At 45.0% G+C, this 22,460-nt stretch overlaps 2 protein-coding genes across 1 annotated transcript; one reads left to right on the top strand and one right to left on the bottom strand.

The window, feature by feature from the left end:
- LOC122871907 (NLR family CARD domain-containing protein 3-like) overlaps window positions 1-22,460 on the bottom strand; it is a 752,187-nt gene that overhangs the window by 344,313 nt on the left and 385,414 nt on the right.
- On the top strand, window positions 6,490-22,407 carry LOC122872000 (NACHT, LRR and PYD domains-containing protein 12-like). Its single transcript, XM_044187663.1, has 13 exons — window positions 6,490-8,417; window positions 8,530-8,706; window positions 8,827-8,973; window positions 12,196-12,274; window positions 12,437-12,665; window positions 12,776-14,573; window positions 14,687-14,860; window positions 15,289-15,462; window positions 15,831-16,004; window positions 16,365-16,538; window positions 20,236-20,409; window positions 21,384-21,430; window positions 21,585-22,407. Exons 1-13 carry the CDS (start codon window positions 8,329-8,331, stop codon window positions 22,136-22,138), a joined length of 3,990 nt encoding a protein of 1,329 aa, XP_044043598.1. The 5' UTR covers window positions 6,490-8,328; the 3' UTR covers window positions 22,139-22,407.

Raw genomic sequence — 22,460 nt, forward strand, 5'->3', positions numbered from 1 at the left:
CAATGTCACCGGCTTTACGGATCAGTTTGTTGAGTCTGTTAGCGTCCGCTACCCTCAACCTGCTGCCCCAGCATGCAACAGCATACAGGATAGCACCGGCCACCACAGACTCATAAAACATCCTCAGCATCGTCCGGCAGATGTTGAAGGACCTCAGCCTCCTCAGGAAATAGAGGCGGCTCTGGCCCTTCCTGTAGAGATCTTGACTGTTCTTAGCACAGTCCAGTTTATTGTCCATGTGTACTCCCAGGTACTTGTAATCCTCTACCATGTCCACACTGACCCCCTGGATGTAAACTGGGGTCACTGGGGCCTTGGCCCTCCGTAGATCCACAATCAGCTCCTTAGACTTTGTTGCATTGAGCTGCAGATGGTTCTGCTCACACCATGAGACAAAGTTCCCCACCACAGCCCTGTACTCAGACTCCACACCACCGCTGATACATCCCACCACAGCAGAGTCATCAGAAAACTTCTGAAGGTGGCAGGACTCTGTGTGGTAGTCCGTGGTGTAGATGGTGAAGAGGAAGGGCTGTCCGACACACTGTTCGGACAGCATGGTCAGCAGCTGTTCCAGCACTAGTCTCTCCAGGGTCTTCATTATGTGGGAGGTCAGTGCCACCGGTCTGTAGTCCTTGGAGCCACTGGGACGCGGCGTCTTCAGCACAGGAACGAGGCAAGATGTCTTCCACAGAACAGGGACCCTTTGGAGACTCAGGCTCAGGTTGAAGACATGTTGAAGGACTCCACATAGCTGGGGGGCACAGGCTTTTAGCACCCTGGGCTAACTCCATCGGGGCCTGCAGCCTTGTTTGAGTGGAGTTTCATCAGCTGTCCTCTCACCTGGTCAGCAGTCAGGCACACAGCAGAGGTTACAGGTGGGGGAGGGGGGGAGTCATTAGTGTGAAGAGGGCCGTTAGCCTGATGGGGAGGGGGGAGCAGTGGACTCAGAGGAGCTTGAGGGCTCACAGCAACTGAGTTAGAGGGGATGACCAGGAGCCGGTGTGTCGAATCTGTTAAAGAACAGATTCAGTTCGTTGGCCCTGTCCACGCTGCCTTCAACTCCTCTGCTGCCAGTCGGTCTGAAGCCAGTGATGGTCTTCATGCCGCTCCAGACCTCTCTCATGTTGTTCTGCTGAAGTTTCTGCTCCAGCTTCCTCCTGTACTTCTCCTTGGCCTCCCTGATCTTCACCTTCAGGTCAGCCTGGATGGCCCTCACCTCCTCCCTATTGCCATCAGTAAAGGCCCTCCTCTTGGCATCAGGATGTCCTTGATGTCCTTTGTTACCCACGGTTTGTTATTTGGATAACAATGGACGATCTTGGTTGGGACATTGCAGTCCACACAGAAGTTAATGTAGCCAGTGATGCACTCTGTGAGCCCGTCAATGTCCTCTCCATCAGGCTCACAGAGTGCATCCCAGTTTGTCACCTCAAAACATTCCTGCAGTGTCTCGTGGGCCTCCCCTGACCATCTCCTCACTGTCCTTGTGGTCGCAGGCTGCCTTTTAACCAGAGGCACATAGCAGGATTTGAGGGGAACCAGGTTGTGGTCTGACCTACCCAGAGGGGGGAGGGGGGAAGAGCTGTATGCATCCTTAACGTTAGCATACATCAGGTCCAGTGTCCTCTCCTCTCTAGTAGGACAGCTCACATACTGGGTGAAATTAGTCAGTGTTGTTGAAACACTGACATGGTTGATGTCACCTGAGATTAATATAAGTGCACTCAGGTGTTGAGTCTGGAGATGTGCTATGGCGGTGAGAATGGCGCTGCACGCCGATGCCGGGTTAGCAGAGGGGGGATGTAAACAGCCACAACAATGGCACGTGAAAATTCACGTGGCAGATAATATGGCCGGAGTCCCACAGCTAACAGTTCAATGTCCGGACTACAGATACTCTGCTTGATAGTAACGTGACCAGGGTTACACCATCTGTTGTTAACTAGAACAGCAAGCCCGCCGCCTTTCCGCTTACCGCTCCCGGTGTGATCCCTGTCGGCCCGAACAGTCTGAAAGCTGTCGATGGAAACGTTATGGTCCGGGATATCCTGGTGTAGCCATGTCTCCGAGAAGCACATCAAACTACACTCACGGAACTCCGTCTGACTCCGGGCTAACGCCGTTAGCTCGTCCATTTTATTCGCCAGCGATCTCACGTTGCCCATGACGAGAGAAGGCAGACGCGGCTTAAATCTCTTGTTCTTAAGTCTCTTTTGTCTGCACCCCTCTCTCTTCCCTCGCCGCTTCGTTCCACCTCTGCATCCTTGGTGTGTCCTCCTCCAGATCTCAGTGGGCACATCGGTTGTCCTGGGCGCCATGTCGCTCGGCTTCAGCGCGATCAGCTGTTCCCTGGTGTAAACAATGCGGCCAAACAGCTGATCTGCAGCGGTACCTTGACCAAGTAGCAGAAGAAGAAGTTCCAGGGCGAAAAAAAGTACCAAAACACTTTCTACTCGCATTTTCGTAACGAGCGTGGTTTAAATTACACTTATGCAAAAGTTACTCAAGTTTGGAAGAAAAGGGAAAGCTAAAACTTGGAAAAAGTAAGACGACGAGACGGAGCTACAACAACAGGCAGCATGCGGGCTGGCGCATGCGCACTAAACATGATGTGTCCTGCTTTCCTTTGATAAAACTGCAATGTTTTTATTAAAGGCTCCTGTGAACAGAGACATTTAACAGTCCAGTGATTAAATGATTTGAAGTAAGTCAGAACTTGTATTTGCATCACATTACTGTGCCATTAACTATTGATCTTGATTGGAAAGGGTTTGGGTTTACAGACACGACTCGGGTATCAGGAACATGATTAAATGTTTTAAAGTTACATAATAATACCTTTGAATAATATGTTGGAGTTACAGCTGGAAGTCAGGAACTCAACTCAACTGACAAATAATATGTTGAATCAGCAGGATTCAGTCTAATGTGAATTACGCATTTTGGTTTGAGGAAAGACAAAAATGATGTCTGCTGGACACATTCTGATCATGTGGGACTGATGTATTACAACACAATACTACACGTTACTACACATTAACACACATTACTACACATTACTACACATTAACACACGTTACTACACATTACTACACGTTACTACACATTAACACACGTTACTACACATTACTACACGTTATTACACATTAACACACATTACTACACGTTACAACACATTAACACACATTACTACACGTTACTACACATTAACACACGTTACTACACATTACTACACGTTACTACACATTAACACACGTTATTACACATTACTACACGTTATTACACATTAACACACATTACTACATGTTACTACACATTAACAAACATTACTACATGTTCAACATATTTTACATGTTTTAATGTTCTAATGTTCTATATGTTCTACATATTTTACGTTTTCTAATGTTCTATATGTTCAACATGTTCTAATTGTCACAGATATGCCAGGCCTCACCAGCCAGTAATCACCCACACCTGCTCCCCATCAGTCCCAATCACAGCATGTATAAAAGCACACCACTCACCTCAGTCAGGGTCCGACCTCGTTAATCTAAGGACTCGACTCCACGTGCGATTCTTCATCAGCCCTACATTCCACTCCAGCGATCTTCACTCCAGCGGGTTCCTACCTCAGCGTGGTTCCCTCTCCATCCTACTCCTACTGACTTCCCCTTCTCCATACCTGCTCACCTGTCTGTTCTGGCTGTAATCCAAATAAACCTACATCTGTCTCCCTGTCGGTGTCTCCTGCCTCTCTGTCCGTAACATTTTACATGTTCTATATGTTCTACATGTTCTAATGTTCTACATGTTCTACATGTTCTAATGTTCTACATGTTCTAATGTTCTATATGTTCTAATGTTCTATATGTTCTACATGTTCTAATGTTCTACATGTTCTACATGTTCTATATGTTCTACATATTTTACGTGTTCTAATGTTCTATATGTTCTACATGTTCTAATGTTCTACATGTTCTACATGTTCTATATGTTCTACATATTTTACGTGTTCTAATGTTCTATATGTTCTACATGTTCTAATGTTCTACATGTTCTACATGTTCTATATGTTCTACATGTTCTACATGTTCTATATGTTCTACATGTTCTAATGTTCTATACGTTCTACATGTTCTAATGTTCTACACGTTCTACATGTTCTATATGTTCTACATGTTCTACATGTTCTAATGTTCTACATGTTCTACATGTTCTATATGTTCTACATATTTTACGTGTTCTAATGTTCTATATGTTCTACATGTTCTAATGTTCTACATGTTCTACATGTTCTATATGTTCTACATGTTCTACATGTTCTATATGTTCTACATGTTCTAATGTTCTATACGTTCTACATGTTCTAATGTTCTACACGTTCTACATGTTCTATATGTTCTACATGTTCTACATGTTCTAATGTTCTACACGTTCTAATGTTCTAATGTTCTACATGTTCTAATGTTCTATATAACCCTGTAACAGTAAAACATCCACATACAAATATAAATTATAAAGGCTTTTTACAGTTTAAATACACACTGTGCTCTAACATACGTATCATCCATAAATCCTATATCCTATAATATACTTTACACTGACTCAGATGTTTTCAGCCTGTCGTGGTCTGGTAAGACCAGGAGCTAATGGCGGCTAACGTTAGCTAACTCAGTAGAAACTGTTGTGTTTGCGACGTCACGGACTTGTCTCTACTTCTGCTCTGCTGCAGAAAATCTCTGTGAAAAAGTGTAAAAATGACAGTTTGAGGTTTTTACTGGGTGTTTTTGTTCAGATGAAACAAATCAGAAATAACATGTTAAGTTTCCAGTCTTAATGCTAAGCTAAGCTAGCCGTTTCCCTCTGTTATGAAGTTAGGAAGAGTTATTAAAATATCTAAACGTTGGAACAGATTCTGCTGGTCTTAAAGGCACAGGTGTACATGTACGTATGTTCTCATCCATAAATCCTATATCCTATAATATACTTTACACTGACTCAGATGTTTTCAGCCTGTCGTGGTCTGGTAAGACCAGGAGCTAATGGCGGCTAACGTTAGCTAACTCAGTAGAAACTGTTGTGTTTGCGACGTCACGGACTCGTCTCTACTTCTGCTCTGCTGCAGATCAGCTGAGAAACATTTTATAGGTTTAATTACAAAAGAAAACCTTTAATTACCACGAGTGGCCACAGAGGTCGCTGTTCACTACACTTTAAGACTTTTTCTCACTTTCAATTTCACAACAAAAATGAAGTTTTCACACTTTGTTTGCTTTTGAAAGTTTGATTGTCCCTCTGACTTCGCTGCTCTGCTTTCATCATCAAACTGCGTCTGTTGTTATCGTTGCTGAAGACAGGAAGAAGCTGCCGCCTGTTTTTTAACAAACGCGAGAATGACAGAGGACAATGAGCAGGAGGCTGACGTCACCTCACCTGGACTGAAGGATCGCGAACACCTTCACCTGCTGCAAAGGAGGAGAAAACAAGCGACCCTCTTTAACTTCCTGTCTGAAACAAAAAAAGACGCAGTCTTAATATTTTTAACTGAAATATTTCTTTATACTATGCTGTCTGTGTTTTAAACCAATCAGAAGCATGTTGAGTCAGGTGAGAGATGATGTCACAGTCTGGCTGTTCATTGGTCAGTTCAGGTCTTTGTGTCTCGGAATAAAGACAGAGGTTTGTTGTAGGACATGAAAAGAGTTGAAGTGAATGAGACGTTTACCTGGTCAGTGAATAAAGAGCAGCCGTCACCTGTTTATAACACAGTAACAGCAGGAGTCTTTGATTCTCTACAGCCCCGTGCTTTCTGTCCATAACCTTGACCTTCTTCTCGACCTCAGTGGACAACAGAAGACAGAAAACTTCACAGCACCCTCTACTGGCAACAGCAGGAATCAGTCCTACTGGCCCATATTGATGGTGCAGAAACAGGAAGTATACTGTTGCCATGGAGACAGTGAGTTAGCTGTGAGCTACAACTTTAGCCCTTTCTTTTAGCCTTACTGAGATTTCCTCCATTTAAAGTAGCTGAATCAGCTGTTTAAACAGCTGTTCGCAGTGAATGGTGGTCAGACATGATGTCTTTCTGTCCAATGGCGGGAAAAGCTCTAATATATATATATATATATATATATATATATTCCTCCAGTTTGTCGTCTGATATGAAGTTTAACGTGTTGACTTCAGCAGAAATCACTGCTTTTAGTCTCTTTAGGAGAAAATGTACATTGTTTCACTTTTTCACTTTTCTTTGATAAAACCAGATATCTAATAACTAATAATAACTTTTTCTTAACTGACCAACTCAGTTACCATAGTAACCAACACTTGTTTTAAAAACTCATGAAGCTGCTTTCAAGTGAACACGTCCTCAGCTGTGTTACCTTTACATGCTGCCATTAAACAGCGACTTCATCTCAACTGATTAACAGATATTGTTAATGTTTAACAGTCACGCGCACCCCCTCCCAACCTGTTTCCTGTTCAGAGTTTACTTTCACTTTCTCTGAAGTCGAGTCGCAGATAGTTTTCTCCTCTGAAGCTGCAGCTGAAGGTAATGTAACCCGTCTGAAGTGTTTGACTCGTTAACACAAGCTGTCGGCAGCTTAGTTCCACAGAAACAGCAGAAAGCTGCCGCTCGACGCTTCATTTCTCCAAACTCACAGCTCTGAGTTTCACTGGAAACTCTCCGCCATGTTGTGTCGGTGTCTGGGAGTGTAAGCGGCGGAATAAGAGCAGCAGCAGAGTCAGCGGATCCTCAGCAGCTGGACACAGAGTCGTTATTACTGTGTAGCTCCACTGACTGACGGCTGAAGGCAGCTTTTCCTGCCTGAATCAGCCTGTGGAGGAGGCGGAGACGAGCCGCTGCTCTCCCGCTGTCTGAGCCACTAAATGCGGCCTCGCTCGGCCGGACAGCCGCTGGAGAACAGCTGTTTGTGTCGTTATATTTCCACCACAGGACTGATGTGCAGACAGCAGGAAGGAGCATTCAGAGGGCAGAGGAGCTCACAAGCTTTGCTTTTATTAAATAAATACATTATGAAACTATAATTAATTAATAATCAATTCATTATAAATGATGTCAGTTTGAACTTAAACGTGATCAATAATCAAATCAAAGAGATTTCCTTTAAATTAATGTTGTAATATTTTCTGGAAGGGCTTTATTGAGCCTGCCAGTCTTTTATTTTGGAAGGATCTGTGCGCGTGTGACCTCCAGTCGTTGAAAGTAACTGAGTACATTTCAGTACAATCTTGAAGTACTTGTACTTTCCTTGAATATTTCTGCTGCTTTATACTTCTGCTCTGTATCTGCCTATATTTGACTGTTTACTTCACTACGTGTTGTTACTTTTCAGATTCAGATTCACTATTAAACATTCAACTTCCTCAAAGTGTATAAAACAGTTCAAAGTGGCTCCACCTCAGCCAGCTACAACACAGAGTTGTAGTTACACATCAGTGACACGATAATAAAGTAATAATATAACAGTGACAGCAGCCGTTCAGATACACTTTGGTCTCAGAGATGAAGTAGAATATTTGTTGCTGCCACATTAGTTTGTCTGAAGTTCAGCTTCGCCTCTGTGGACTTTGGGCTCCTTATCGAGGTTGAAGGTTCAGCTTTATTGTCTTTATACAACACAGGATGGCACAATACAATACAGCTGTAGCTCCTCCACACTGCACACACAGAACAGGTCTGAACAAATATTCACAATATTTTAAATGAGAACGAAACGAAACAGAACAAAGTATATAAAAGTGTCACTAAAGGAAGAAATCAAACGGAAACTAAATGAATACGAAGACCAACGTAACAGAATAACTCTCAGAAGCAGTTTAATGTACAGAACAGTGTGCGGTCTCCGACATGTAGAGCTGAGGTCCATTACAATCGTTTGGGCGACACTTTGCGTCAAACGCACTCGGACAAGTTTAATAACAATCATTCAGGCGTAACTGAAAGTTTTAGTTTTGAATTGACTGAATATTAAAGAAACTGAAGCTTCCCGTCAAATTCAATCTGTGTGTCAGTGAAGGTAAATCTGCACGTCACTGCAGCTTCAGGACGCCATCTAGTGGCCTGATAGTAGAAGTCCAGCAGCTGATGGCAGCTTCCTCTGCCTCACTGCTGTCTGACTGCATTCAGCTGACACTGATATGAAACAGAAAGTAACAGCCAATCACTGGAGGAGCAGCTGATCTTCTTACAGGAGAAATGATGGAAAGGAGGATTTCAGTTGATGTGCAGATGAAGGATTTGTGTTTCCTCTCCAGATCAAAGTGTGTGTGAGCTGATGTGGATGTGAGTTCAGCAGCATGAATCAGTGTGAGGACAGAGAGGAGGGAGCCCCTCCCTCTAAAACCAGTCTGTGTGGGGAACATGGCAGCCAGACCAGAGCTCAGAGGTGAGATGAGGATCTCTAACTGTCCATGACTCTTCTCCATGTCAGAGCTCAGCACTCAGATCACTGCACCATCATTATTCACACTCAAAGCTCTGTGTGTGTTGTGTTCAAGGCCAGAGCAGCAGAGACCAGACTCTGCTGGACCTGGACCTGGACCTGAGTCTGAACCTGGACCTGGACCTGAGTCTGAACCTGGACCTGGACCTGAGCCCAGCTGTGTGTCCTTCAAGAGTGACCGGTCAAATCTTCGCTTCATTGATTTTAAACGAGCGCATTTATCTGACAGACAGTAAGTTGTTATTAGTATTCAGTTTGGAATAATTACATATATTTTATATTTTTCTAATTATGTTATGGAGGGAGATTTTTGCTGAACATGTGAGCTTCAATTAATTTGTTTTTCTATTAGGATCCATCAGAGACCAGACTCTGCTGGACCTGGACCTGGACCTGGACCTGAACCTGGACCTGAGCCCAGCTGTGTGTCCTTCAACAGCGACTGGTCAATTGGTCGCCTCATTGATTTTAAAGGACGACAACCCTCTGCTGCAAAGAGGTAATCTGTTAAAACTTTAAAATATCACTGATTCATGTTTTAACTGTTATTTATCCAGAGAAGTTTTATTAAACCTGTTTGTTTATTTTCAGCATCGTTCTTCTTCACATACATTTATATTCTCACATGTGAAAGCTGCCCAGTATAACCAGTATAACCAGTCTTCAGCTCTTGACTTCAGTTTAACATTTTCTCCACACACACGTTCTGACTGTTGTCTGATGACTGCATGAGAATAAAACAGTGATTTTAATGAGGCTAACAGATGCTAGCTGCTAACGGAGGCTAACCCTGATTCCACTGAGTTCCACCATCATTCAACATTTTCTAGTTTTCAGTCATTCAATTCAATTAAATAAAATTTTATTTATATAGCGCCAATTCATAACAGAAGTTATCTCATTGCACTTTTCCTATAGAGCAGGTCCAGACCGAACTCTTTATATTTACAGAGACCCAACAAATCCCACCATGAGCAAGCACTTGGCGACAGCGGCAAGGAAAAACTTCCTTTAAGAGGCAGAAACCTCGAGCAGAACCAGACTCAGGGGGGGCGGCCATCCGTGGCTGCCATTTTAGGTTTTGAGAGAGAGAGAGAGAGAGAGGGGAGGGGAGGGGTTTGGGGAAGGGGATAGGGTTAGGGAGGCACAATGCAAAGACCACGTAGAATATATAGTAGAATAGTAATTATAGTGTTAATATTAATAAATTAGTAATAATAATAATAAGAATGACAGCTATAGGAATAATAATGTCAGTATTAGTAACACAGCCAATAACAACAACTGTAGCAGCAGTTGTCGAGCAGGAACACGGGGGCAGCAGGTGGCCCACATCCACAGATCCAGACTCTGCAGCTCCGGAGGCAGAAATACCTGCTGAAAGCAACAGAAGGAGAGAGGAGAGAGACGGGAAAGCACAGAACTACGGGAGAGAGAAGATGTCGAGTTAGTAACATGCAGTAATGGGATAAAAATGCATACAGATGGAGAGGGAGAGGAGGAGAGAGGAAAGAGGTGCATCATGGGAAGTCTCCCGGCAGTCTAGGCCTATAGCAGCATAACTAAGGGATGGTTCAAGACTCACCTGAGCCAGCCCTAACTATAAGCTTTATCAAAGAGGAAAGTCTGCCTCTCGAACCCAAACAGGGACCTGGTTCCACAGGAGAGGAGCTTGATAACTGAAGGCTCTGGCTCCCGGTCTACTTTTGAGACTCTAGGAACCACAAGTAACCCTGCATCCTGGGAGCGCAGTGTCCTAGTCGGGTAATAAGGTATTATGAGCTCTTTAAGATACGATGGTGCCTGACCATTAAGAGCTTTGTAGGTGAGGAGAAAGATTTTAAATTATGTTCTGGATTTTACAGGGAGCCAGTGCAGAGAAGCTAATATTGGAGAAATATGATCTCTTTTCCTGGTTCTTGTCAGTACACGTGCCGCTGCATTCTGGATCAACTGGAGAGTCTTAAGGGACTTATTCGGGCAGCCGGATAATAAGGAATTACAGTAGTCCAACCTAGAAGTAACAAATGCATGCACTAATTTTTCGGCATCATTTTGAGACAGGATGTGCCTGATTTTTGCAATGTTACGTAGGTGAAAGAAGGCAGTCCTTGAAGTTTGTTTCATGTGGGAGTTAAAGGATAAATCCTGATCAAAGATAACTCTGTTCCTTATGGTGCTGCTGGAGGCGAGGGCAATGCCATCTAGAGTAACTATATCTTTAGATAATGTGTCTCGGAGGTGTTTGGGGCCAAGTACAATAACTTCAGTTTTAACATCAGAAAGTTGCAGGTCATCCAGGTTTTTATGTCCTTAAGGCATGCTTAAAGTTTAGTTAACTGGTTAGTTTCATCTGGCTTGATCGATAGATACAATTGGGTATCATCTGCATAGCAATGAAAGTTTATGGAGTGTTTCCTAATAATATTGCCTATAGGAAGCATATATAAGGTGAATAGAATCGGTCCAAGCACAGAACCTTGTGGAACTCTGTGGCTAACTTTGGCGTGCACGGAGGACTCACCGTTAACATGTACAAACTGAGATAGATCTGATAGATAGGATTTAAACCAGCTTAGTGCGGCTCCTTTAATGCCAATTACATGTTCCAGTCTCTGTAATAGGATGTGATGGTCAATGGTGTCGAACGCAACACTAAGATCTAACAAGACAAGTGCAGAGACGAGTCCATTGTCTGATGCAATTAAAAGGTAATTTGTAATCTTCACCAGTGCTGTCTCTGTGCTATGATGCACTCTAAACCCTGACTGAAAATCCTCAAATAAACTATTGTTATTTAGAAAGTCACACAGCTGATTGGCGACTGCTTTCTCAAGGATCTTAGAGAGAAAGGGAAGGTTAGATATAGGTCTGTTGTTGGCTAAAACCCCTGGATCAAGAGTGGGCTTTTTAAGAAGAGGTTTAATTACAGCTACTTTAAAGGACTGTGGTACATAGCCTGTTAATAAAGACAGATTGATCATATCCAGTAAAGAAGTGCTAACTAAGGGTAAAACGTCTTTAAGCAGCCTAGTTGGAATGGGGTCTAAGAGACAGGTTGATGGCTTAGATGAAGAAATCATCGAAGTTAGTTGAAGAAGGTCGATAGGAGAAAAGCAGTCAAAACACACATCAGGCTCTACAACTGTTTCCAAGGTTCCTGTGTTTGAAGACAAGTCGGCACCGGTTAAAGGCAGGACTTGATGAATTTTTTCTTAAATAGTTTTTATTACAATTTTATCATGCACTCTGGTGTTTTCAGTCATGTGACAACAAAATGGAAACATGTCGGTGATAACAGCTGGACTGTGATCAGTGACCAGTATTCTCTGGTTTTCTCTTTGGTTTTCCTGATGTTTCACTCACTTCACCTGCTACAAGTTTATTGTGACTCACTACCAATTTGCACAGGACAGGTAGCATCCAGTTAGCTTGTGCGAGCTGTGCGTTGATGTCCACAGTATTATAGAGGTCAATAAGAGCTGGAAGGACTAAACCAGACAAGCTGGTGAACCAACACACTAAACTGAAAGCTGCATAGAAATGCAGACAGGGCTGTTGATTCACAGTGGGATCAGCAGTACGACCAACACTTTAATTTCAGGGGAAACCATCTGATTCAATGTTGTAATCAACACTTTAACTCAAAGGACCTTCAGCTTGTGTTTGTCTCTGTGTGGACAGACATAATGTGAGCTAATTCTTCATGATTCCTCCACAGAGTCGACCAGGAGAGCTCAGAGGTTCCCAGTGGTCAGTCTGCCCAGCAGCATCAAACACACCTGGACTCCGTATTTATGGTCTGTACATGTACAGCAACTACTTTTACATCTCTTCTGGTCACAATAATCTCCACGCTGCACTTTTTAGACCAGTGGATTGTCAGTCTGTCCAACATGGATCTCATGTTAGGTTCCATGATTTTAGTTTGATTGTTTCATTCATATAATAATCTGTTCCAGCTGCTGGAGGAAAACATTGTCACTTTTGTGAAGAACGAGCTGAAGAAGATCCAGAAGGTTCTGAGTTCAGATTACCCAGAATGCTTAGAGAGCCAGAGGGAGGATGAGGAGGTGTTGGGCGGTGAGGATGAAGAGCAGAGGAGGAGCAGCAGAGAGGCATTTCTGAAGATCACACTGCACTTCCTGAGGAGAATGAAGCACGAGGAGCTGGCTGACTGTCTGCAGAGCAGTAAGAGGATTTCTCTAAAGATTCAACATGCTGGATAATTGGGACATTTACTGGTGTCTCAAGAGATGGAGGGAAATATTATTGATCTGATTTTTTGTGTGTTTATTCAGGAAGTCATTCTGGAGTTTGTCAGCATAAACTGAAATCTAACCTGAAGCAGAAGTTCCAGTGTGTGTTTGAGGGGATCGCTAAAGCAGGAAACCCAACCCTTCTGAACCAGATCTACACAGAGCTCTACATCACAGAGGGAGGGACTGCAGAGGTCAATGATGAACATGAGGTCAGACAGATTGAAACAGCATCCAGGAAACCAGACAGACCAGAAACAACAATCAGACAGGAAGACATCTTTAAACCCTCACCTGGAAGAGATGAACAAATCAGAACGGTGATGACAAAGGGAGTGGCTGGCATCGGGAAAACAGTCTTAACACAGAAGTTCACTCTGGACTGGGCTGAAGACAAAGCCAACCAGGACATACACTTCACATTTCCATTCACTTTCAGAGAGCTGAATGTGCTGAAAGAGAAAAAGTTCAGCTTGGTGGAACTTGTTCATCACTTCTTTACTGAAACCAAAGAAGCAGGAATCTGCAGGTTTGAAGAGTTCCAGGTTGTGTTCATCTTTGACGGTCTGGATGAATGTCGACTTCCTCTGGACTTCCACAACAATGAGATCCTGACTGATGTTACAGAGTCCACCTCAGTGGATGTGCTGCTGACAAACCTCATCAGGGGGAAACTGCTTCCCTCTGCTCGCCTCTGGATAACCACACGACCTGCAGCAGCCAATCAGATCCCTCCTGGGTGCGTTGACATGGTGACAGAGGTCAGAGGGTTCACTGACCCACAGAAGGAGGAGTACTTCAGGAAGAGATTCAGAGATGAGGAGCAGGCCAGCAGAATCATCTCCCACATCAAGACATCGCGAAGCCTCCACATCATGTGCCACATCCCAGTCTTCTGCTGGATCAGTGCTACAGTTCTGGAGGATGTGTTGAAAACCAGAGAGGGAGGAGAGCTGCCCAAGACCCTGACTGAGATGTACATCCACTTTCTGGTGGTTCAGTCCAAACTGAAGAACGTCAAGTATGATGGAGGAGCTGAGACAGATCCACTCTGGAATAAAAAGAGCAGGAAGATGATTGAGTCTCTGGGAAAACTGGCTTTTGAGCAGCTGCAGAAAGGCAACCTGATCTTCTACAAATCAGACCTGACAGAGTGTGGCATCGATATCAGAGCAGCCTCAGTGTACTCAGGAGTGTTGACACAGATCTTTAGAGAGGAGAGAGGGCTGTACCTGGACAAGGTGTTCTGCTTCGTCCATCTGAGTGTTCAGGAGTTTCTGGCTGCTCTTCATGTCCATCTGACCTTCATCAACTCTGATGTCAATCTGCTGTCAGAAGAACAAACAACATCCTGGTGGTCTAAAGTGTTCAGAGGCGAGTCAACACTTTTCTACCAGAGTGCTGTCGACCAGGCCTTACAGAGCCCAAATGGACACTTGGACTTGTTCCTCCGCTTCCTCCTGGGACTCTCACTGCAGACCAATCAGACTCTCCTACGAGGCCTGCTCACACAGACAGGAAATGGCTCAAAAATCAATCAGGAAACAGTCGAGTACATCAAGAAGAAGATCGAAGAGACTCCCTCTGCAGAGAAAAGCATCAATCTGTTCCACTGTCTGAATGAACTGAATGTTCATTCTCTAGTGAATCAGATCCAACGGTCCCTGAGTTCAGGAAGTCTCTCCACAGATGAACTGTCTCCTGCTCAGTGGTCAGCTCTGGTCTTCATCTTACTGTCATCAGAAAAAGATCTGGACGTGTTTGAACTGAAGAAATACTCTGCTTCAGAGAAGGCTCTTCTGAGGCTGCTGCCAGTGGTCAAAGCCTCAAACAAAGCTCTGTAAGTAGATACATAGTGGGGTTCATTAATCCTAAAATACTCTGCTATCATTCAACTGGAGAAAGTTAGTTAAAAAAAACGTATTACTTGTTTCCTTACTGTTGTCTCTCCAGACTGAGTGACTGTAACCTCTCAGAGAGAAGCTGTGAAGCTCTGTCCTCGGTTCTCAGCTCCCAGTCCTCTAGTCTGAGAGAGCTGGACCTGAGTAACAACGACCTGCAGGATTCAGGAATGAAGCTGCTGTCTGCTGGACTGGAGAGTCCACACTGTACACTGCAAACTCTCAGGTCAGATTAAGTCACAGTTTGTCTCAAATTATTTATTTTATTGCTCAAAATTTTAAGAGCAATTTAATTTAAACAACAACTCTTCTGTCAGGATTTTAAATGCCACAGTACAGAAAATGTTTTACTTTTTCAATGTATTTTGTTCTATTCAGATTCACATAATATACAGCACAAAATATGAGCTTTTGCTGAGACAGAGAACCTCATTTATGTTTGATACTATTTGACTTATTATCACTTAATGTTTCTTTGTTGTTTGTTATTGGTTAAGGAATGATCAGTTATCATGTCGCCAATGTACTTAAAATAAATCAGCAAGGATTTTAACATGTGCTGAGAAGAGATTATATATACTGTATCACCAAAAGTCCAGACTGAACATTTTAACACAAATGTTATTTGCGTCTTGTTAATTTTTTCCTCTCCAGACTGAGTGGCTGTAACCTCTCAGAGAGAAGCTGTGAAGCTCTGTCCTCAGTTCTCAGCTCCCAGTCCTCTAGTCTGAGAGATCTGGACCTGAGTAACAACAACCTGCAGGATTCAGGAGTTAAGCAGCTGTCTGCTGGACTGGAGAGTCCACACTGTACACTGGTAACTCTCAGGTCAGACCAGTTCTGTTCTTCCTGCATTATTTGATTTGGTTTATGTATCTTAAATGGGTCACAGTCACATGTTAAAATCTGACTTCTGCAGAGATCTGGCTTGAACCAGGGCATGGCCTTGTAATCATGTACTCATTTTCAGTAGGTTTGACTCCAAAATTAACTGAGAAAATAATTTGGCAATCTCACTAGCTCACTTATAGCGCAGGCTATAACATAGCTTATGATTAAAGGCTTTGATCATATCCCTGAAAATATGGCTGCTGCCAGTGGTAAAAAGATCTTTAAATGGGATTTATTAATCAATAAATACACTGCTACCAAAAATAAATAACTTGTTACTTGTTTCCTTACTGTTGTCTCTCCAGACTGAGAGACTGTAACCTCTCAGAGGGAAGCTGTGAAGCTCTGTCCTCAGTTCTCAGATCCCTGTCCTCTAGTCTGAGAAAGCTGGACCTGAGTAACAACAACCTGCAGGATTCAGGAGTGAAGCTGCTGTCTGCTGGACTGGAGAGTCCACATTGTACACTGGAAACACTCAGGTTGATAAAGTTACTGTTCGTCGTGATTAGAGAAATTTTTCATTCAGTTTAAACCGCCTTTTTTATGTTAGGAGTTTAAATTTCACAGTTCAGAAAATGTTTGAATTTTCCAGAATATTTTGTTCTATTCACATTCACATACTGTTTCAGGACAAAACATGAACTTTTGCTGAGATCAAGAACTTCATTTGTCTTCTGATATCATTTGACTTTGATTACTGAATGCATTTGTTCTATTTGTTCCCTGTGAGCTTTAGAGCAAACTGAGATCTCTGATACTCCTTTAGTCCAGAATCATCAAAAGTGAGTACATTTTAACACAAATGTTATTTGTCTTCTTGTTCATCATTTCCTCTCCAGACTGAGTGGCTGTAACCTCTCAGAGAGAAGCTGTGAAGCTCTGTCCTCGGTTCTCAGCTCCCAGTCCTCTAGTCTGAGAGAGCTGGACCTGAGTAACAATGACCTGCAGGATTCAGGAGTGACGCTGCTGTCTGCTGGACTGAAGAGTCCACATTGTAAACTGGAAACTCTCAGGTCAGGATTCATTAACCTATTTAACTGGTGACCATTTTAAATCTGATTTACATTATTCGATAAACAGCTAGCCTGTGTAGGATTGTGTCTGCTAAGATGATTAATCAAAGGACCTTTAAGTAAACTTCAGCAGTAGTCTCTAGACTCAGAATTACTTTTTATGAGGATATTTTTTTCATAATTTTTTCTTGCTTGTGTTTTTCGAGTTATTAATACCACAGATAATTTTAAAGATTTATTGTAAATTTGCATCTGAATCAAAATGTACCTGAACATAAAACAAACATACAGCCAAGTATTCACAGGGGGGTTCCTCAAGCTCTGGTTGCAGCTAAAGAGCAGACTAGTTTCCTGTGTCTGGTGGCTACTTTGATAAGCCACTGCGTGATGTGGGTCTGTCAGTCGGTCCAACACTTTGGTCCAGACTGAAACATCTCAACAACTACTGGATTGCTCAACATTAGCAAATTAGCAACATTATACCTGCAAAACATGAACATGCTAGCATTGTCATTGTGAGCATGTTAACATACTGATGTTAGCATTTAGCTCAAAACACCCTTGGGTCTAAGTACAGCCCATGGATGTATAATAAGACCTGGATATGACACCGCTGCTCAGCCTTGCTTCCAGTTTTTCCCAGCAGCCACTCGTGGTGCAGTGAAAAATTTCCTGCTGCCCAAAAAGCGTTTTCCCCACAGACCACAATTGTAAAAGAGACATCTGTAAAACTGTTGACAGGACACCTCGAACTGCAAACAAGGTAAATTATGGCTCTTTCTATTTTCTATATGAATTTTTTATCCATGGAGGTTTAATATTCATAAAACTATCCTCGAGGTAAGAAAAGTCATCACAATGTAAAGTCTATGGGCTGAGCAGGAACTCAAGCAGGAGAAACACTACTGCACCTATTCAGTGGGCCGAATACCCTCCCATAACTTTTTTTTTTTTGGCGTATGCGTCAGGCAAGCAATTCTTATTGGATCTTTGTGTCTGATATCCAGGTCTTATTATACATCCATGGTACAGCTAGAGAGCTGCTAGCATGGCTGTAGAATAACATTTAGATCATAATGTCAAGTGACACCTGGAGAGGGGTAATCGGAAGGAACGGCCCCCCTGATCTGAACCCGAGCGGTGTTCAGTTGTTGGACTTCTGTGCTAGTTACAGTTTGTCCATAAGTAACACCATGTTCAAGCACAAGGGTGTCCATCAGTGCACGTGGCACCAGGACACCCTAGGCCGGAGGTCGATGATCGACTTTGTTGTCGTATCATCTGACCTCCCGCGTGTCTTGGACACTCGGGTGAAGAGAGGGGCGGAGCTGTCAACCGATCACCACCTGGTGGTGAGTTGGATCCGCTGGCGGGGAGGAAGCCGGACAGACTTGGCAGGCCCAAGCGTATCGTGAGGGTCTGCTGGGAGCGTCTGGCGGAGCCCTCTGTCAGCAGGGTCTACAACTCACACCTCCGGAGAGCTTCTCCCAGATCCCGGGAGGTTGGGGACATTGAGTCCGAGTGGACCATGTTTTCCACCTCCATTGTCGATCGCGGCGGCTCGTAGCTGTGGTCGCAAGGTTTCTGGTGCCTGTCGCGCGGCAATCCCCGAACACGGTGGTGGGCGCCGAAGTAAGGGATGCCGTCAGGCTGAAGAAGGAGTCCTATCGGGCCTTGTTGGCTCGTGGGACTCCCGAGGCAGCTGACAGGTACCCGGCAGGCTAAGCGTGCTGCAGCCCGTGCGGTCACAGAGGCAAAAACTCAGGACTGGGAGAGGTTCGAGAGGCCATGGAGGAGGACTATCGGTCGGCCTCAAAGAAATTCTGGCAAACCGTCCGACGGCTCAGGAGGGGGAAGCAGTTCTTCACCAACACCTTATGCGGTGCGGGTGGAGAGCTGTTGACCTCGACTGGGGATGTTGTCGGACGGTGGAAGGAATACTTTGAGGATCTCCTCAATCCCGCTGTCACGTCTTCCGAAGAGGAAGCGGAGGCTGGGGACCGGAGGCGGACTCATCCATCACCCTGGCCGAAGTCACTGAGGTTGTTGGCAAGCTCCTTGGTGGCAAGGCTTCGGGGTGGATGAGATCCGTCCTGAGTATCTTAAGTCTCTGGATGTTGTGGGACTGTCTTGGCTGACACGTCTCTGCAACATCGCGTGGCGGTCTGGGACAGTGCCTCTGGACTGGCAGACCGGGGTGGTGGTCCTCTGTATAAGAAGGGGGACCGGAGGGTGTGTTCCAATCACAGAGGGATCACACTTCTCAGCCTCCCGGTAAGGTCTATTCCAGGGTACTGGAGAGGAGAATTCGTCCGATAGTCGAACCTTGGATTCAGGAGGAGCAGAGTGGGTTTTCGTCCCGGTCGTGGAACACTGGACCAGCTCTATACTCTCCATCGGGTGCTCGAGGGTTCATGGAGTTTGCCCAACCAGTCCACATGTGCTTTGTGGATCTGGAGAAGGCATTCGACCGTGTGCCCCGGGCGCTTTGTGGGGAGTGCTCTGGGAGTATGGGGTCCGGGGCCCTTTGCTAAGGGCTGTCCGGTCCCTGTATAACCGGAGCAGGAGCTGTGTTCGCATTGCCGGCAGTAAGTCAGACCTGTTCCCGGTGCATGTTGGACTCCGCCAGGGCTGCCCTTTGTCACCGGTTCTGTTCATAATTTATATGGACAGAATTTCTAGGCGCAGTCAGGGGCGGTGGGTGTCCGGTTTGGGAACCACAGGATCTCATCTCTGCTGTTTGCAGATGATGTCGTTCTGATGGCTTCTTCAAACCAGGACCTGCAGCATGCACTGGGACGGTTTGCAGCCGAGTGTGAAGCAGCTGGGATGAGAATCAGCTCTTCCAAATCTGAGGCCATGGTTCTTGACCGGAAAAAGGTGGTTTGCTCTCTTCGCGTGGGTGGGGAGTCCTTGCCCCAAGTGGAGGAGTTTAAGTATCTCGGGGTCTTGTTCACGAGTGAGGGACGGATGGAGCGTGAGATTGACAGGCGGATCGGTGCAGCGTCTGCAGTGATGCGGGCGCTGTATCGGACCGTTGTGGTAAAGAAGGAGCTGAGTCGAAAGACAAAGCTCTCGATTTATCGGTCAATCTACGCTCCTGCCCTCACCTATGGTCATGAGCTTTGGGTAGTGACCGAAAGGACAAGATCGCGGATACAAGCGGCCGAAATGGGCTTCCTCCGCCGAGTGGCTGGGCGCTCCCTTAGAGATAGGGTGAGGAGCTCAGTCACACGGGGGGAGCTCGGAGTAGAGCCGCTGCTCCTCCACGTCGAGAGGAGCCAGCTGAGGTGGCTAGGGCATCTGATCCGGATGCCTCCCTCGGGAGGTGTTCTGGGCATGTCCCACCGGGAGGCGGCCCCGGGGAAGACCCAGGACACGCTGGAGGGACTATGTCTCTCGGCTGGCCTGGGAACGCCTCGGGATCCCCCCGGAGGAGCTGGAGGAAGTGTCTGGGGCGAAGGAAGTCTGGGAGTCCCTGCTTAGACTGCTGCCCCCGCGACCCGGCCCCGGATAAGCGGAAGAAGATGGATGGATGGATGGATGGATGGATCATAATGTCATGGTTACTGTTAACTCCCTGATTCACTCATTGTGTTATTTATTTATATATTTGGAGACAGTCTCTTCCTGTATCTGACGGACGCAGCAGGGCCCTCAGATGATCTGCCATGTGTGTTGTTTTGTGCGTTTGCAGACTGTCAGGCTGTCTGATCACAGAGGAAGGCTGTGCTTCTCTGGCCTCAGCTCTGAGCTCCAACCCCTCCCATCTGAGAGAGCTGGACCTGAGCTACAATCATCCAGGAGACTCAGGAGTGAAGCTGCTGTCTGCTGGACTGGAGGATCCACACTGGAGACTGGACACTCTCAGGTATGAAGAGTCCTGCTGCAGCCACAGACAGTCAGTCTGATAGAGGAGGTCTTTTTGGTTAAAGGTGGATATGAGTGTTATATGAACAATCACACATGTAGGAAGACTTTTTCCTTTGCTCAGAAGAGAAACACTGGTTGAACGTAAATGTTTAACGATATTAAGATTCTCTCTGATATTCTGTGTCCATTATTCCATCATATTATTATTTTTGATCTTCAGATAATAACAAAACAGTTATTGATTAGTAGAATGTGTCGCGTTTATTTAGAACCAGAACTTTTTTAACCCAAAATGGAAAAAAACGACAGAATTTAGCTATTAATCCTCTTCATCTGTTCAAATTAACACAAAACATGAAAAACATTCAGCTTTGTTCTCAAACGGTTATTTAAAAGAACCTGTCTAACACGGTGGAATTACCACTGTGGGTTTTCCACAAAGGCAAACACACTCTCTCACATCTGTATCCGATCATTTGGACTGCAGAATATTTCTCCCGATGTTGACAACGTTGTCTTTGCCTGGGTGGGTGGGGTTGCTGGGGGAGAGGGTTTTGCTGTCCTGGCCTTTTCTCTGGCTGTCGCCTTTCTTTTCCCTTCCCTCTTCAGAAAGAGGTTTTCTGACACTTGTGAGGGTTTGGAGGGAAACAGTCTGGGAGTCTCTGTCACCTGGTTTATGGCAGAGGTCTGGAACCAAGGAGGGCTGTTGAAGTGGGACTCTTAATGGAGACGGGACGATCCAAAAAGAGGTTTGTGTGTGTGATCAGATGTTGTTGTCCTCTTTCACACACACCAACATCCTGTGGGTCACTCTCAGTGTCTGAGGAGAGAGGCAGAGGTGAAGAGGAGCAGGGGGGGCAGGGAGAAGCAGGCCGGAGGCACAGATTGTGTAGATGTGTATGAGAGTAATGTAATGTCCATGTCTGCATGCTGAATAAGGATGTGCTGGTCTGACCCCCCTCCTCCTTTCAGGGTGGAGCCCGGTGGAGTCCGATGGCTGAGACCAGGTCTGAGGAAGTGTAAGTGTGTTTTTACTTTGATTCATGAAAACAAAGCAGCACACATTCAGCCATCTTCAAACTGTGACATCACTCATTCACGTCTCTGATGTCGTCATCAAACAGATGATAGATTAATAACTGCAGCTGTGTTGTGTCTCGTTCTCTCCATCAGATTCCTGTGAACTCACACTCGACACAAACACAGTGAACAGAAACATCAAACTGTCTGACAACAACAGGAAGGCGACATATGTGAAGGAGGTTCAGCCATATCCTGATCATCCAGACAGGTTTGACTGCTGGCCTCAGCTGCTGTGTAGAAATGGTCTGACTGGTCGCTGTTACTGGGAGGTCGAGTGGAGAGGAGATGTTGATGTATCAGTGAGTTACAGAGGAATCAGCAGGAGAGGAGGCAGTAAAGACTGTGTGTTTGGATGGAATGATCAGTCCTGGAGTCTGATCTGCTCTGATGTTGGTGGTTACTCTGTCTATCACAATAAGAGAGGAACATCCATCTCCTCCTCCTCCTCCTCCTCCTCCTCCTCTGTCTCTGACAGAGTAGCAGTGTATGTGGACTGTCCTGCTGGCACTCTGTCCTTCTACAGAGTCTCCTCTGACACACTGATCCACCTCCACACCTTCAACACCACATTCACTGAACCTCTTTATCCTGGCTTTGGGCTCTGGTCCAGGTCTGTTTCCTCAGTGTCTCTGTGTTCTCTGTAGGAGGGAGAGTCTCCTCCTGTTAGAGAAACACATCAGTTGAGTCTGTACAGGATCACAGCTACAGAAATCTTTCAGCTTATTGTCATAAATTCATCAATGAACTCAAAGTGATTTTCAAAGATTTCCACTGTAAACTTGTTCCACTTCCAGTCCTTTAAAGATGGCCGCTCTGATCATTAAATGGTGGAAATGCCGTTGACTTGTTTCTTCTGTCATGTGTTGTTTTGAATTCTGGCTCTTGATCCAATAAAAGCAGAATGTTACTGTGAGTGTGTTTGTTGTCTTTCTCAGGTCAGGACTACTGACTGATTCAGCTGAAAGA

The sequence above is a fragment of the Siniperca chuatsi genome, linkage group LG24 (assembly GCF_020085105.1).
Source record: "Siniperca chuatsi isolate FFG_IHB_CAS linkage group LG24, ASM2008510v1, whole genome shotgun sequence".
NCBI classification, from domain to species: Eukaryota; Metazoa; Chordata; class Actinopteri; order Centrarchiformes; family Sinipercidae; genus Siniperca; species Siniperca chuatsi.

Bases quoted from the DNA above. Each gene is read 5' to 3' on its own strand.
- LOC122872000 (XM_044187663.1), top strand. From the start codon at position 8,329: ATGAATCAGTGTGAGGACAGAGAGGAGGGAGCCCCTCCCTCTAAAACC. The intron at 8,707-8,826 runs GTAAGTTGTTAT...TTTTTCTATTAG, and splicing joins GCGCATTTATCTGACAGACA to GATCCATCAGAGACCAGACT. The intron at 16,005-16,364 runs GTTGATAAAGTT...TTTCCTCTCCAG, and splicing joins TGTACACTGGAAACACTCAG to ACTGAGTGGCTGTAACCTCT.